Source organism: Plectropomus leopardus, chromosome 19, assembly GCF_008729295.1.
Source record: "Plectropomus leopardus isolate mb chromosome 19, YSFRI_Pleo_2.0, whole genome shotgun sequence".
Taxonomy (NCBI): domain Eukaryota; kingdom Metazoa; phylum Chordata; class Actinopteri; order Perciformes; family Serranidae; genus Plectropomus; species Plectropomus leopardus.
This window is the reverse complement of record NC_056481.1, coordinates 12185741-12199634: the sequence shown is the minus strand read 5'-3', so window position 1 is coordinate 12199634 and position 13894 is coordinate 12185741. Positions and strand designations below refer to the sequence as shown.

At 41.4% G+C, this 13894-nt stretch overlaps 2 protein-coding genes across 2 annotated transcripts; both read right to left on the bottom strand.

Annotated features, from left to right (window-relative positions):
• Positions 1 to 1888: 1888 nt before the first annotated feature.
• On the bottom strand, positions 1889 to 2750 carry crygmx (crystallin, gamma MX). Its single transcript, XM_042508229.1, has 2 exons — positions 2472 to 2750; positions 1889 to 2164 (listed from the first exon to the last, which is right to left on the bottom strand). The coding sequence occupies exons 1-2, from the start codon at positions 2748 to 2750 to the stop codon at positions 1889 to 1891; spliced, it is 555 nt and encodes a 184-aa protein (XP_042364163.1).
• Positions 2751 to 4023: 1273 nt separating this feature from the next.
• On the bottom strand, positions 4024 to 7827 carry crygmxl2 (crystallin, gamma MX, like 2). Its single transcript, XM_042508226.1, has 3 exons — positions 7813 to 7827; positions 4754 to 4996; positions 4024 to 4299 (listed from the first exon to the last, which is right to left on the bottom strand). The coding sequence occupies exons 1-3, from the start codon at positions 7825 to 7827 to the stop codon at positions 4024 to 4026; spliced, it is 534 nt and encodes a 177-aa protein (XP_042364160.1).
• Between the last annotated feature and the right edge of the window lie 6067 nt (positions 7828 to 13894).

Below are 13894 nucleotides of genomic sequence, written 5' to 3'. Positions count from 1 at the left end.
CAGCTAACTGAGCTAATAGAGCTAACAGCTAATGATGCTAAACACACAAGATTTTCTGTTAAAACTCTTCAAAGGAATGTAAAATGTTAAACAGCATTAACTTGTCTTTTCTGCAAGCTATATTTTTAAATAAGTTTACATTTGGGCCATCATGAATGTACTTTGGCCACTAAAATTAGGGCTTGGTGGCCCGTGGGGCTAGAGCTCAAAAATATTTGCGGAAAAGTTGTTCCCACAGTGTCTTGTGTTGCACATTTGAATCCAAGTCAGCAACTTATTTTACATTGCTGTGCTGGATTTGATAACCCCAGTTCTGTTCTCTGCTGATGTACTAACTTTATGACGCTTAAAAACTAACTGAACTAAGAGCAGATTTCAGTGTTGCTGTAAGTGGAAAATGCAGTAATTTTTGCAACAAGACTATACTGAATATTTAAGCAGTGTTTTTCAGGTTATTTGCCTTTACTGTTCCTTTTGTGTGAAGTTTGCAGGGTTATAATCATAAACTTTAAATACAAATGACCACAGACTTGTTTTTAGTAGTTCTGTGTAAGTCTGCAGTGCTTACTTTCTGAATTTGGTTAATATTTGAAGCCATTGCCCCTTTGTGACCTCAGATTAGCTTCTATTTATGGCTGAGGCCTGGCAGCCTGTAACTTTCCTCTCATCTCTTATCTGGCATTACCCTCAGACCCCAGCTGATCACATCCCATGTTGCACCCTGTTGATGTGTTGTCTGCTGGGTATTGTTGTCCACAGATATGAAAAGGATGATGAGGGCAAATCACCGGACTTGTACAGCAAAGCCGACAATCCTTTAATTGGACATTACTCAAGGCCAAAACTCATATTTCTTGTTGTGCTTGATCTTAAGAGACTCTCAAATGCACTCCCTGCTGGGCTTCAAATTTTTTTGAATCAATAATTAATGGTCAAAGTTATTTATTCATGTGTATCTTTGCCAATTACGCAGCGTCTAATTAACAATTTCAATAATTGATATTTATTTCTGAAAGGGTTCAGTATCTTGGGCTGATGAAAAATGCATGAGCGGGGATGTGGACTGGGTTTTGTTTTTTGTTCTGAGAGAGCTTGATGCTCGGGGCTAATACCAGGCCACTTTGACTCCAACTCTTTGAGTTGGCACTGGCCCTGTGATGTGGATCTAATATGGGCATCTTTCATGGACTCAACGCGCTTACTCTGTACCATGTGATCTCATAAAGACTCCTACATGCTCATCCTCAGATACCCTTTTTTGGTCTTTAATATTGAACTTCAAAGAATAAGCTTCTGTTTCCTTGATAATTTTTCTTTGTGTATGTGGAATGACGATATCACGGCAAACTGTAGAAACTCTCGGTCTTGGTCTAGGACCTCAGTGGTTACACTTCTAACTCTGTGGCCTGATGAAAGTTCAATCACCACACTAAAGAGAAAAATATTCCTCAGATTTATGAAAAGCCATATCCCCCTGATCTTTTTATAGTGACAGCTGTAGTAGTCAATAGAAAATTAACAAAGGCTCCCTTTAGTTGACTTTCATCAAGTTTTCTTTTATTGTGATTCCAGTAGGACAGGAGGTTGGGGACCTGGCGAGGCAAACCATTTTGCTCTGGGATCGACCAAAGCAAAAAAGATCATCACTATTTATTGAGCATTGCTTGAGCACTGAGTTAGGGTGGAACTTTACCCAACAATGCAAAGGCAACCCAACAAAACCGGAACCCAACATCAATTGCACCCTCCGTCATTAAAATGAATGATTTCAGGTTTTGGACACCACAGTGTTGAGACCACACTGAAACAGTGCTGCCATTAGGAGGAACAAGAGGGTGGGATGTTTAACAGTGGGGCTCAATGAGGGTAAAAATGAAAAATGTGGAAATCAGTTGACTTCAGTGACACGTCTCAGAGAGCCGATGGTAGGGCTGGTACTTCCCCACTCACTGTGCCTCCTGTACTCTCCAGGACGCAAGAAGTACTGGCGTCCCCTGTAATTGGGGTGTTCGTGCAGCATCCAGTAGCCCTCCATGACATTGACGGAGGAGATGTCACGGGTGTGGAAACGCTCATGCAGATCTGGGCAGTCTTCCATTAGCTCCAGATTCTGGCCCCCAAAGTCAGAGCGCTCAAAAATCTTCATCCTGTAGTTCCCATTGTACTAGGGAAGAAATGACGAGAAACAAGGCTGTCATTTAACATAATCTTTTGTTCAACATAAGAATAACAAACTTTTTTGTCATACTAAACTTGTCCAATAACTCAGTCTATATCTTTCTTTATTTCTTGACACTTTTATTACTGCAGTTATAGGTCAAGCTAAAAAGAGTACTTTAAAATAGCCACAGGTACTGGCACAGTGTGGTGAAAGCAGCAGGACTAGGCTCGAGAACTAAACTGGCACTTCTACAAAAAAGCTTTAGAGAGAACACTGCTGCAAACAGAGCAGGGCATCAGTTAAAACTCACAGGTGGCACCATACGGCAGGAGCGGATGCAGTCATTGAAGCCCGCCCAGCGTTGGTAGTCAGGATACTCGCCCTTGTGCAGCATGTACTGGTAGCCACCATAATTAGGCTTCTCGTAGGCCACCCAACAACCGCTGTCCACTTTTATCGAGTTGCAGCGGCTGAAGTGGTTTTGCATCTCGGGACAGTCACTACTGCACTCATAGTGACGACCCTGGAAGTTCCTGTCTTCGTAGAAGATAATCTGAAAGTGATGAATGGGTGGACGTGAACACCACATGGCTCTGCCAAAGACAACCTATTACACACTGTATAGGCATGACTAGTTATCTGTCCTCCAACCCCTCAGGCTCTTAAACAATAATAACTTTAACTTTTAGTCTTATTTAGTTTCATAACCATACCATTTGGTATTCTGAGCTAGGTTTGCAAGTTATCCAACAAACTTTGTGAACAGAATAACGACAAGTGACGAATTTTGGAATAGATAAACTTAAGGGAGTATGAAAAATTTTCCAGAATGATGTACCAGAAGCAAAGTTTAATACAATACAGAACGGCATGTTGTATATTATAATGAAAAGAAAAAGTCTTGGGCTTTCTTCTTTTTTTTTTTTTTTTTAGTATTAATTTTGACTCCAAGCTCAATAATGATTGTGTTTGTCTATCATAAAAAGAAGAAGGCATAATTTAACTTTAAGTATGGCTAAGTCTTATTCTGCAGCTTTTATTTGTATGGTAATATCATGAATTGAAAAAGTGCTGTAATTCTTTGCAATTTCTAATGTTTTATTACTTTTCATATGTTGTATAAATATGGTAAACAATCTTATAGAAGTACTGATTATTACACTTCTACCTGCAAAAGTTTGAGGTATCACTCTTGGAGGGTCTTTAGCATTTTATGTGACAAAAAGAAGTTGCACTATTCATTATTTCAACTACAGTTTTAGAGATATTTACCCCGTAGATACAAATGATCAAAGACTACAAATCAGAAAGTTTTAGCTGCTTTCCTATACAGATTTGAAATTGCATGCTTACCTTGCCCATTGTAACTGTGCTAAGTTCAGACCAGACCAGATGTCAGGCTGTACCAGACCTCTTTATAGACCCTGCTGGGATCAGGGCTTTGCAAATGTGGAACAAAGCTTTGTCGTGTCAGCACAGCGGGCTGTATAGACGGCAGAGTACTATAGGACTGGTGAGCTGTAGCGGCCGCTTTGTCTCTGTCAAAGCTCTGTCTGTCTATAAAAAATACTGTACAACTGCACTTTCTCAAAGGGCGACAATAAGAGTTGCAACATCTGCCTTTATTGGCATGAAAGCCAGAAACCTGCATGCAGACTGTGAGGATCGGCAGGGCAACAGAGAGGAAAGGCTTGTTTCAGTAGGTGTTTGACAGTGATATAGATCATTAAGCACCAAGGCTTTTTTAAAGAAAATGGGATGCTTGGGCTTCATGTATAAATGTTCCATGGATTTGCTCAAATAAGCTCACAAAGCACACAGTTATTTGAAAATGTTTAATTCAAGCTGCACATGGGTAGACTTTACATGACAGTCCTCATCCTCCTGAAGGAGCCCACCATGGGGTTGTGGCAGCCCCAGTCACCACAGGCCCTGTACTCTCCAGGGCGCAGGAAATACTGGCGTCCTCTGTAGTTAGGGTGCTCATAGAAGATCCAGAAACCCTCCAAGATGTTGCAGGAGTAAATGTCACGGTAGCGGAAGCGCTCGTACAGGTTAGGGCAGTCATCCACAAACTCCATTGTGTGTCCAGTCATGTCGGGCCTGTTGTAGATCCTCATCCTGTAGGATCCTCTGTACTGTTTGAAAAGTAAAACGTGATTATTATGCTATTTAGGTAGCGTAATAGGTACCCTAGAGAGCACTTTTCTTTCAGCCCTGAGCTGATATCTTGAATTCAAGTGAGTACAACTTAAGATGAGAATGAGCTACAACTCTTTCGGAGCATGACAGAATTCGATTTCCTTCCCTCCTCCCTAAACTGCCAGAAACACTCAATGTCACTAACAGAATTAGAATGACGGCACCATGTCTTATGGGGGGTGTACGATATTCCTTTTTAAGGCTGACTCCTTGTGGACCTTGCAACAGACACTTTTATGCCATGACCTGCCTGAGTATCTGTTAATGACATCAAAAGGCCGGTGATTGACATCCATTTCTAAAGCGGCATTTGATGTACAAGGTGAGGGGTGCATGGGGGGTTGTGGTGGGGGGGGGTACCAATCCTATCTGTCTGTTTGATTGACTTACAGGGGGGTACATCTGGCAGGAGCGGATGCAGTTGTTGAAGCCCATCCAGCAGTGGTAGTCAGGGTACTCGCCAGGGCCGATGATGTACTGGTATCCCATGTAGTGGGGCTTCTCATAGGCCACCCAGTGACCGCCACTGACACGCATGGAGTTGCAGCAGGTGAAATGCCTGAAGGTGTCCATGCAGTCGCTGCTGCACTCCCAGTGGCGGCCCTGGAAGTTGCGGCCCTCGTAGAAAATTATCTTGAAAAGTGAGAGAGAAGAACATATCATTCAAGTTAATGTCATATAGTTGCAATTCTCATGAATGGACTGTAGGGGACACTGCTCTCCCTAGAACAATTACTTTTTCATGAGTCCTTTGAGTGTACAAGCCTCTCCTGTCTGCTGTATATTATTTTCAGAGCTTGACAGGTGAAAATCAAGGCGATTGAAACTTGTTTCAGCTGACTTTTATTTAAAGAATTCATCGTACGCTCGTCCAATCTGAAGACAGTCAACTTTGTTGTTACTGTCACACAATTACAATGAATCTGTCACATTTTTGGATGCCATATAATTGTTGATGTTTCCCTTTCAAACGCCTATAAGTGTGTTTTTCCCCTCAAAAATAAGTCCTCAAGAGTTAGCAATCCACTATTTTTTATAGCTTGAATTAGTGCTTTTCTTTTTCCTCTGCTGCATTTTCTTTCCCAGTTACGAAACTTGACACATGTTTCCAAATCCCAAATTTTCCCCCTTCACCTCTCCATCAAAGCTGTTTCCATACTACATGCGAGCTCATACCTTTCCCATGGTTGCAGGACTGTGGATGTTTAGCGCACCATAGCACACACTTGCAGGTCCTTTTATACTCTCCCACTGACGTGGAGGCCTCTGACACGTCAGGGACTACTACTCTTTACCTTTTCAGATGCCAACTGCCGTTCCCTTTGTCCAACAGCCCACGGGTACCTTATCTCCTGTCTGCTAGAGTTTACCTATAGAATTGACAACCACCACCACCCCCCCGCCCAAAAAAACACCACACAAGTGCTGTTCTGTGTTTGTATGACCCTTGTTCCCCCATGACCTTTTTGATGCAGCCTTTTGAAATATCACACAAAGCCCCTTTAGGTATGTGGCCCCCCTGCAACAAAGCTGTTAAAGTGTACAGTGGGTTAGGTCTTTTTTTTTTTGGAGGGGGGCACTCTACTTAACCATGTCAGGATTTTCATTTCATGTCTTGCATGTGTGGAAAAAAATTAATTCAGTCCAAGTTTAAGTAAGTTTAGATTCCTTGCATGGGTACAGGTCACAATGTAATTGTTATTCAATTCCTGTTAAAGGAAAGTGGTGTTGATACTGTGGACTGAGTCAAGCTTTTGTGTTGATGTAATCTACAGTGATATGTTGTCTCTCTTTGCTTCCATAGCCTGCAGTTGTACTATGATGCCAGACGAGACCGGTCTGTTTGCAGATGTACAGACAGAACTGCTCAGTGTGTGTGTGTGTGTGTGTGTGTGTGTGTGTGTGTGTGTGTGTGTGTGTGTGTGTGTGTGTGTGATGTAAAAGGAGGGGTTTGGGGCATCTGAGTCTTTGTATAAAATGATAGATGTTTGGACTTGAGTCTTTGGCTTGTAAGCATAGCCCAGAGCTGAAGGGGAAAAGGCCAGAAAGAGTTGCCGCCATGCATTGTGTTCCCAAAGCCCAGCTGATGCCAGAAAGGTCAGTCTCATCCTTTAGCCTTTCATCGGGATAAAGGGCTCGTGCCCCCTCTCCACTTTGTGCGCCTCCACTGTGTGAAAAAGGCAAATAGTTTCACAAAGCACAATAGCCATTATGTTCCTGGGCAAAAACACTGCAACTATGGTAGCCTATCCACAGCCATATGACACTGTTTCAGTGTTAAGAAACAGCGTTGATAAGCTTTCGCTCCTTTGATCATTCATTGACTTGAAACTCTCATTGGCTTCAATAAGCTTTCATGTTTGAAGCTGCACTCTTTTTCTATGACATAAGTAGATCATTGATATCCTTTCATCACAGTGTGCAGCGTAATCGTGGCTGATTATCAGATGGGATTTTGTTTTGTTTTTTGAGTTTCTCAAGCAAATATTTACTCCGGGAGGAAAGGTTTTATCAGAACATATAAGAAACAAATGTTTAGATTTCCCTCATATGTTCATTCATAGATTAATGATTTCTTTCATCACGCCTATTAAATGTAAAATCTTTGTTCTGGGCCTTGATAGATGAAGTCAGCAGCATACTTTGGCTGGAGAGCACATGTTGAAGCTCTGCGTGGTATAGTAGGAGATGTTCATTTTTCTTAGGTGTCTCTGAGCAGGACTCTTCCACCTCTGTGGCCAGGGGTGTAACATCACATTCTGGGCCCTTTGCATAAGTAGTTTCTGTGGGCATATTTTGCTGTTATTCTGCCTTGCTGTTGTGCGTAAAAGGTTAAATTGTGGAATGGGCGCAGAGTTGTCTCACTTTTGAGCCGGAAACTGAGGTAGTAACAGTGACTAACTCAAAAACGAGCAGTTGCCGAAATGTCTGTAATTTGGGGGAAAAAAGAGATTCATTTTTACCCTCTGAGCAGACAACAAGGTCAGCCACTAAATAACAGAGAAGGTAAATAATTGTCACGTATTGCCATTTTTATTGTTAAGAGAGGCCTGCTGACGCATATGTTATGTCATATTGTAGGCCAACACTGTTGCAGAAAACATCACACCTTTTTTGATGCCACGATGCCAGCATTCTATCTAAAATCGTCCACTTGAGTGGCATGATGTTGTCATTATCTTGTTCTGTTTAAAAATGCAAAGTTGGCATAAATAGGGAACTTCGTAGCGGCTCTATAGGGAGATCTCTGTGTAAAACGTACTTAATTTTGGAGACGAATCCTAGTGCAGGGGCAGACTAAGGGGTTGTTTACACAGCCACGGTGCTTGCATGAAAGGTTAAACTTTTGTTGCGGTTTGGCCTGTCATTCACCACAACAGGGCTTTGGGTGCCTGAAAACATAAACTTTTGAAACCAGGTTCCAGAGTGAAATCTTTTGAAAACACAACCCCTTCTGTGGCCATGTGAAATGGCAATGCGTGGATCCTGTGAGAACGATGACATCATCGCCGCACTTAGTGCATGCGTGTGGTGTTCTTCTATGGTGTGTCATTACAAAGTTACACAACTACTGGCTTGGCATGCATACTTCAGCATTTTCGGCTGTTTTTGCAGATCCGTGTTCATGAAGATCATTATCATATGAATGCAGATGTTTTTAAAACGCGTAGGAATGACGTCCTCGTCTAAATGTGGTCCAAACCATTTCCAACTGAAAGGGGTGAAAGTAGCCTCAGATACCCCTTTTCTACCAAAATACATAGTAAACTTGTAGTAGTAGTAAACCAGCCTGTGTTTCTCTCGGTTTTGAGAGGAACCTTTATAATCAAGGATGTGTCAACAGTAGAAAGTGTTGCACAGTGCACAAGAACAGTAAGTCAGAGCAAAATCCTGGATTATATTGGTTACCTGCTGACTTTTGTTCTGTTATTACAGATATCTGTTTTTTCCAATAAACAAGCATGGTCCAACTATTAATGAGACCACTGCACTCTCTTTTTTCTCTGACGACTTCTCCATCGTTGCCTTCTCCATCCTTTCTGTCCAACCAGGAGCACCTTTTCTGGTTGTGAACCGATTTATTTTTGGTCAAAATGCTACAAACAGCTCAAAATTAAGCGCAGGAAACTAAATAAAAACAGTTCCATGTTAGTGAAAAATGGGTAAGAGAGCCTCAACTATTTTTTTATACAATCTCCAGTGATTTATTCAGCCAATTTAAATTTATTTATGGCACTAATTGCTTAAAAGTAAAAATTTGCAAGCAAACGGAACTTCCAGGCTTTTTGAGCCCCCTTCCTTTGGGACCATGGATAATCAGTCCCACTTAGACGCCCCTGTCCATGGCTGCAGTCTGACCGCTGACCTTTGCATCCAGAGAAGCGTGTGACAAAGTTGCGACACTATGTCTACACCAGGAAAAAATGCTATCACCACCATCACTGTCATTGTTCTCGTTTTCATCACTGTGGAGCATCAGCTAACCCTTACTCATTAGTTGGGACCCTGGCTCTCTCCACGTCTCTGTGGCTTCCAGAGGGGAACCTTGTTTCACAGGCTCTCAAATGATCATCTTTAGCTGCGCTACAAGACATCTCCTCCCCACCCTGAAGGGAAAGTAACATCACAGAGGCCCTTGCCTGCTTCCTCAGTTCCCCCCGGAGGAGAAGAAAGCTACCCGCTGTGGAGCATTCCACTCTTCATCTCGGAATGATGGAAGAAAAGGAAAGGAGAAGGGGAACAGAGTGGGGGGCTAGATTTGCTGCTCCATTGTGTCCGAGGATCTCATTGTGCAATCTGTGTAATCGCGTGGGAGATGACGACACTATTAGCCCGCAGAATGACTGTCAGTCGGGGACCTCTGTGATTGATGTGCACCCCACAGAGATGGGAGAAAACTTTGACAGATAGCAGCCCCAGCACTAGTTAACTTGCAACCTTTTTCATCTATCCGGCTTCCAAACGAAAAAACCCATTCGTGTAAGCTGATACCTAATTAGAATGTGAATGTGCAATTCGCTCAGTAAAACACATTGCAGGTCAGAGGAGACTTCTTTCAATTCAAAACAAATCATATTCCCTTAATCCAAACCACGGTCTCTCTGACCCCACTATATACAATAAGTCTCACCCCTAAAATGTTGTAGGGAGAGATAGGAGAGCAGCCGTGCTTGCAGTGCCTCCAATGTGCTCTTTTTACTGAACAGTCATTACAAAAACACTGTGGTACTGAGGTGTAAACAAGGGGGTCTATGTGAGTTTTGCTCCTGAGAACTGGCTAATCTGGTGCTGAAAATGTGGTATGATCGGAAAGCGCTCGCCAAAAAGCCTCCCACGCCGGGAGTAGAATGAGGACCTCTCTTTTGCTGAGAGATCATCCTCTCCATTCTTTCTGTCAGAAAATCTCCAGGCATCCTCCCTCTCTTGTCACTGCCAGCGCACAGGCTCTATCGGGATTGCCAGACGCAGGAGCCACTATGAGCCTGTGCCAGGGCCAGGATTTACCGCGATGCGTCTGATGTGCTCCATCTTTTTGCTGGGGGATAATTAAAAGAGGAAATGGTGTTGGAAGAACAGAGTGGAAAAAGCAGGAGGAGGGGGCTTGGACCGAGCAAATGGATGCAGCTGTCAATTATGTTGAGTTGTTGATATGTTGTTTGTTTCCCCTTCTTTGAGATTTTGTGTTGAACTGTTTCCCCATCAGGATTTAGTTTTAAAGTTTGTGGTAAATCTCCACTTCGTACATGTAATTTAAAAAAAAAAGTACTTAGACTAATTAAGAACTACTCTTAGGAATGAAATCACCATAAAGATTTCCTCTTAGTTTCTGATGACCTGCAGGTGATCATTTAGGTACAACTGCGAAAAAATTTGCAATTTTCTCCACGTCTGTGAACGCTGCTGTTCAGGAAAACCTGGACTGTTCAAGTCACTCATCCTTTATTTGACTATGTCAATTTGAGATGCTCCACCATACAGCATGACCCAAACTGTGCAAAAAAAAAAAGCAGGACAACTCCTCCATCTCTCAGCAGACACGTCGGGGGGAGCGATGGCTTTTAGTTGCTCTCACTCCTCATCTCCACACTCTGTTTTGACGTGGCGCGTCTCCCATTGCCCCCGAAGCTTTAAAGGTTTAAAGAGCAACTTTTCACCCTGTAATCCAGGTGCCTTTCAAACAAGTCACGCTGTTTACTGACACATGACAAAAAAGTTCAACCCCCGTCTCATCTCTCTGCTTACAAGACTGTAACTCACCTCGGAGCCTGGTAGTCGTTCCTCCTGAGCGCCCTGAACAAACAGAGCCTCAGTGAGAAGGGGCCCCTTCTGCCTTTCACCACTCACTAAATTTGTAATCAGATGTGATGCTGTTGTTCACTTCTTCAAATTTGTCATCAAAGCAAATGTGTTCTGACAACAGCTAGTGACAAGTGCACCAGAGGAGAGGCAGCAAATCAGCTTTTTCACACCGCATATCAATTATTGATCATGTTGCCCCCCCCTCCTCTCCCTCCCCTCCCCACCCAAGCAAGTAGACACCTTGTGATAATGAAATACATCAATTTAAAAAATAAATAATAAACCGGGGTCGGCTCCATTGTTGCAAAGCCTTAAGAGCTTGATTGACTGCCTGCACATTTTCCTCGTTGGCAGTCAGGCAGATCAAAGCAGGGTTCCTCTTATTGCCCAAGGCCACTTGCAATTTATTTAGAGGAGCAGTGCTGCTGTCCCAGCAGGTAACATTATTGGGCAGAGACACTCAGGATAATCAGAGCTTTGAGGTGCCTCTCAAATCCCACCTCTGCTGGCTCCATCATGCATGTGAAAAAAATACACGCATATGATTTACAGAAACCTTTCCTTATTGTATTAAATTAAGACTTATAATAAGACTGCATTAGTGTCCTCACGTGGAATATCCAGTAAGTCAGCGACCTTTGCTGCTCTGAAAATGTTAGAATATATTGGTTTTGACTAAATGCTTCAAGATTCATTGGACTTTTTGTTTTACTTTATCAAACAATATATTGTTTTATTTAACTATTTACAGTATTCTCACAGGAAAAAATGCTCCATGGTGAGACATGATATAAAAAAATGTTTTCTGTGCAAAATTATGCACAATAAATGTGATTGATCGTAGGAAATCATAATTATTTGAGGAGATAAACACATGGAAGACAACAGCTGTGATGTTACCCACTTATGCGAAAGAACAAGTCACTTTTAATGCCAAAGATTTCTGTTTGTAGTGCATGGCACCTTAATAATGTTACTTGGATTTCCAGTTTTTCAAAGGCCTTTCCTGTGCACCACATTAATAATACAAAACAGAGAGCATAATAACGGAATGCTTTTTTTTTTTTGGTCCAGACGCACTCGTTTGCTTATGAGCACACAGTGTAACACGCACATAATGTAAGTCTTAGATCACTTTCCCATAAGACCCAGTTAAAACAAACTATTGTAATTATTAACCAATTGTATTTGCCATGTATTTTTGTATCACCTTTTATAACTTTGCTCTCAGAAACATTTAGGTTTTTAAAGTCCACTGATTTTTGTAAGATTAAGAGATAATATTGTCAACCTAACAAACTAAACAATATGAAAAAGGATGCGTTTTAGTAGTTTTATTGTGTTGCAGCTTTTGAGTTGCGTAAGAATAAAGATTTAGAAAATGTGGCACTGATCTTCAGCAGTTCACCCTTTTTGAAGGAGCTGAATATAAAATAAAAGCTATGTATTTATGTAAATTACCTTGATTGATCTTATAATAAAGCAATCTGATGGGACTTAACAGATAAGACAGACTCGTAATATTATTTGAAATATGTATTTCCTTGTACAGACAGCTTTGTTTAAAGTCTAAACAAAAATCAAACATAAAATCTTGTTTAAAATAGAAACTTTTTCCCTTTAAAAAATAAAAAGTGGTTTCACCTTTATATTTTTACATATCAGATGAATATTTTAGTAATTCTTGATGTTGACAAATTTTATAATAAATTCAAAATATGTAAGATAAAACATATCTAAATATATATAGTTAAACCTGTGAAAAACAGCTATGTTTTGTATTCAAATTTGAATTAGTGGAATATTTTGGCTCTTTTGAACTGCAGATATCGCCATAGCCAAATTTGCAATCATAGAGTAAACATGACTATTTTATAATTTTAATGTATTTAATTGTTTTTAATGCCCCAAATCTTTCATAAAATAATTCATTGTTGTTTGAACAGACTTTCTTCCTTTTTGCTCTTCTTTATCAGGATTTACAAAGAAAATAGCCACCTTAATCTTCAAATAAAAATAACATATGAACAGATCTTTGACACAAGTCGGTCAAAATATATTGTTGTTCTTATTACATTTCAATCGCACTCAGCTTGTCCTCACAGCAGTTCCAGTAGATATCCCAAGTAATTTGCCAGGTTGTTCCAAGCACTAGAGGGCACTAGAAGCCAAAGCATCGGCCGTCTGCAGGCTGGCTGTTTAAAGTTCTTTATAGCACAGCCATATCTCTGAGCAACTTGTATGTGTGTTTGTCTGCTTGCATGTATGCATTTGTAAGTAAGCTTGGACACACATGTATACAGGCATGAGTTTGACAATGGCACAAATTCATGTGGTGTACCTCTAAGGTGTATGTGTGTGTGTCAGTGCCATGGCTCCTGTGTGTACTAAAGCCTATCGTCGCTCAGACATAGTTTTACCGAGGGAGAAGTTAAAAAAAAAAAAAAAAAATCACTAACAGGCTGGCATGACCTGTGTCCCAGCACACATGCTGCTTGTCCACTTGTTTGTAGAAGAGACACACGTGTTTGCTACACACATACACACACAAACACACACATTATGGCACAAGAGTTGATTTTAGAATTCTAGTTTCAGACAAACTTAAACTAGATACACATTCATGTACGCACACTTACACAGCATGGTCAGACAAAGTCTCAGGCAGACAATGAGCAGTAAGCTTTGTAGCAGTTTCAAGCCAGTGTGTGTTTTTGAACTGCAGATGTGGATGCTGACTGAAGGATCAGTGCACAAACTGCAGGACTGCAGAGATGGCAGTCCTCCCATAGGGTCTGGCACAGCCCGGGCCTTTTTTGTTGTACCCCATTTACACTGTTCATTTAGCCATGTTGAAGAGGTGGCAGTGTTCGGCGTCTGTGCATCGTGCCCGGGTGATCATTTGAAAGTACATCCTCAAGCCTGTGTGTGCACATTGTACGCCATATGCCACTCGTTTGCTGGTAGGCAAAAAGGTTTGCGGATGTACAGTGTTTTAAAAAAGATTACATCCTGCCGCATTCAGGGCAGCAAAATCTAAATTGAGCTGTCCATTTCCTTGTTGGTATTGGAACCTACAGATCTTAGATTTATGAATTCCACAGAAAAAGGCTTATCTCGGTGGCGAGCGCTGGTTTTCCATTTCTACTGGGAATTAATTGAAGCGAAGGTATGCGAGATGAAATCAAGAATGTTATTAACATTCGCGCACAGTTGTTTTGTGTTGAAGGA

What these genes read in the sequence shown, in the direction of transcription:
- crygmx (XM_042508229.1), bottom strand. Translation starts at nt 2,750, where the DNA reads ATGTGGTGTTCACGTCCACCCATTCATCACTTTCAGATTATCTTCTAC. An exon ending in CCTGCCGTATGGTGCCACCT is followed by an intron (nt 2,165 to 2,471) that starts GTGAGTTTTAAC and finishes TTTCTTCCCTAG; the next exon opens with TACAATGGGAACTACAGGAT.
- crygmxl2 (XM_042508226.1), bottom strand. An exon ending in CCTGCCAGATGTACCCCCCT is followed by an intron (nt 4,300 to 4,753) that starts GTAAGTCAATCA and finishes CTTTTCAAACAG; the next exon opens with TACAGAGGATCCTACAGGAT.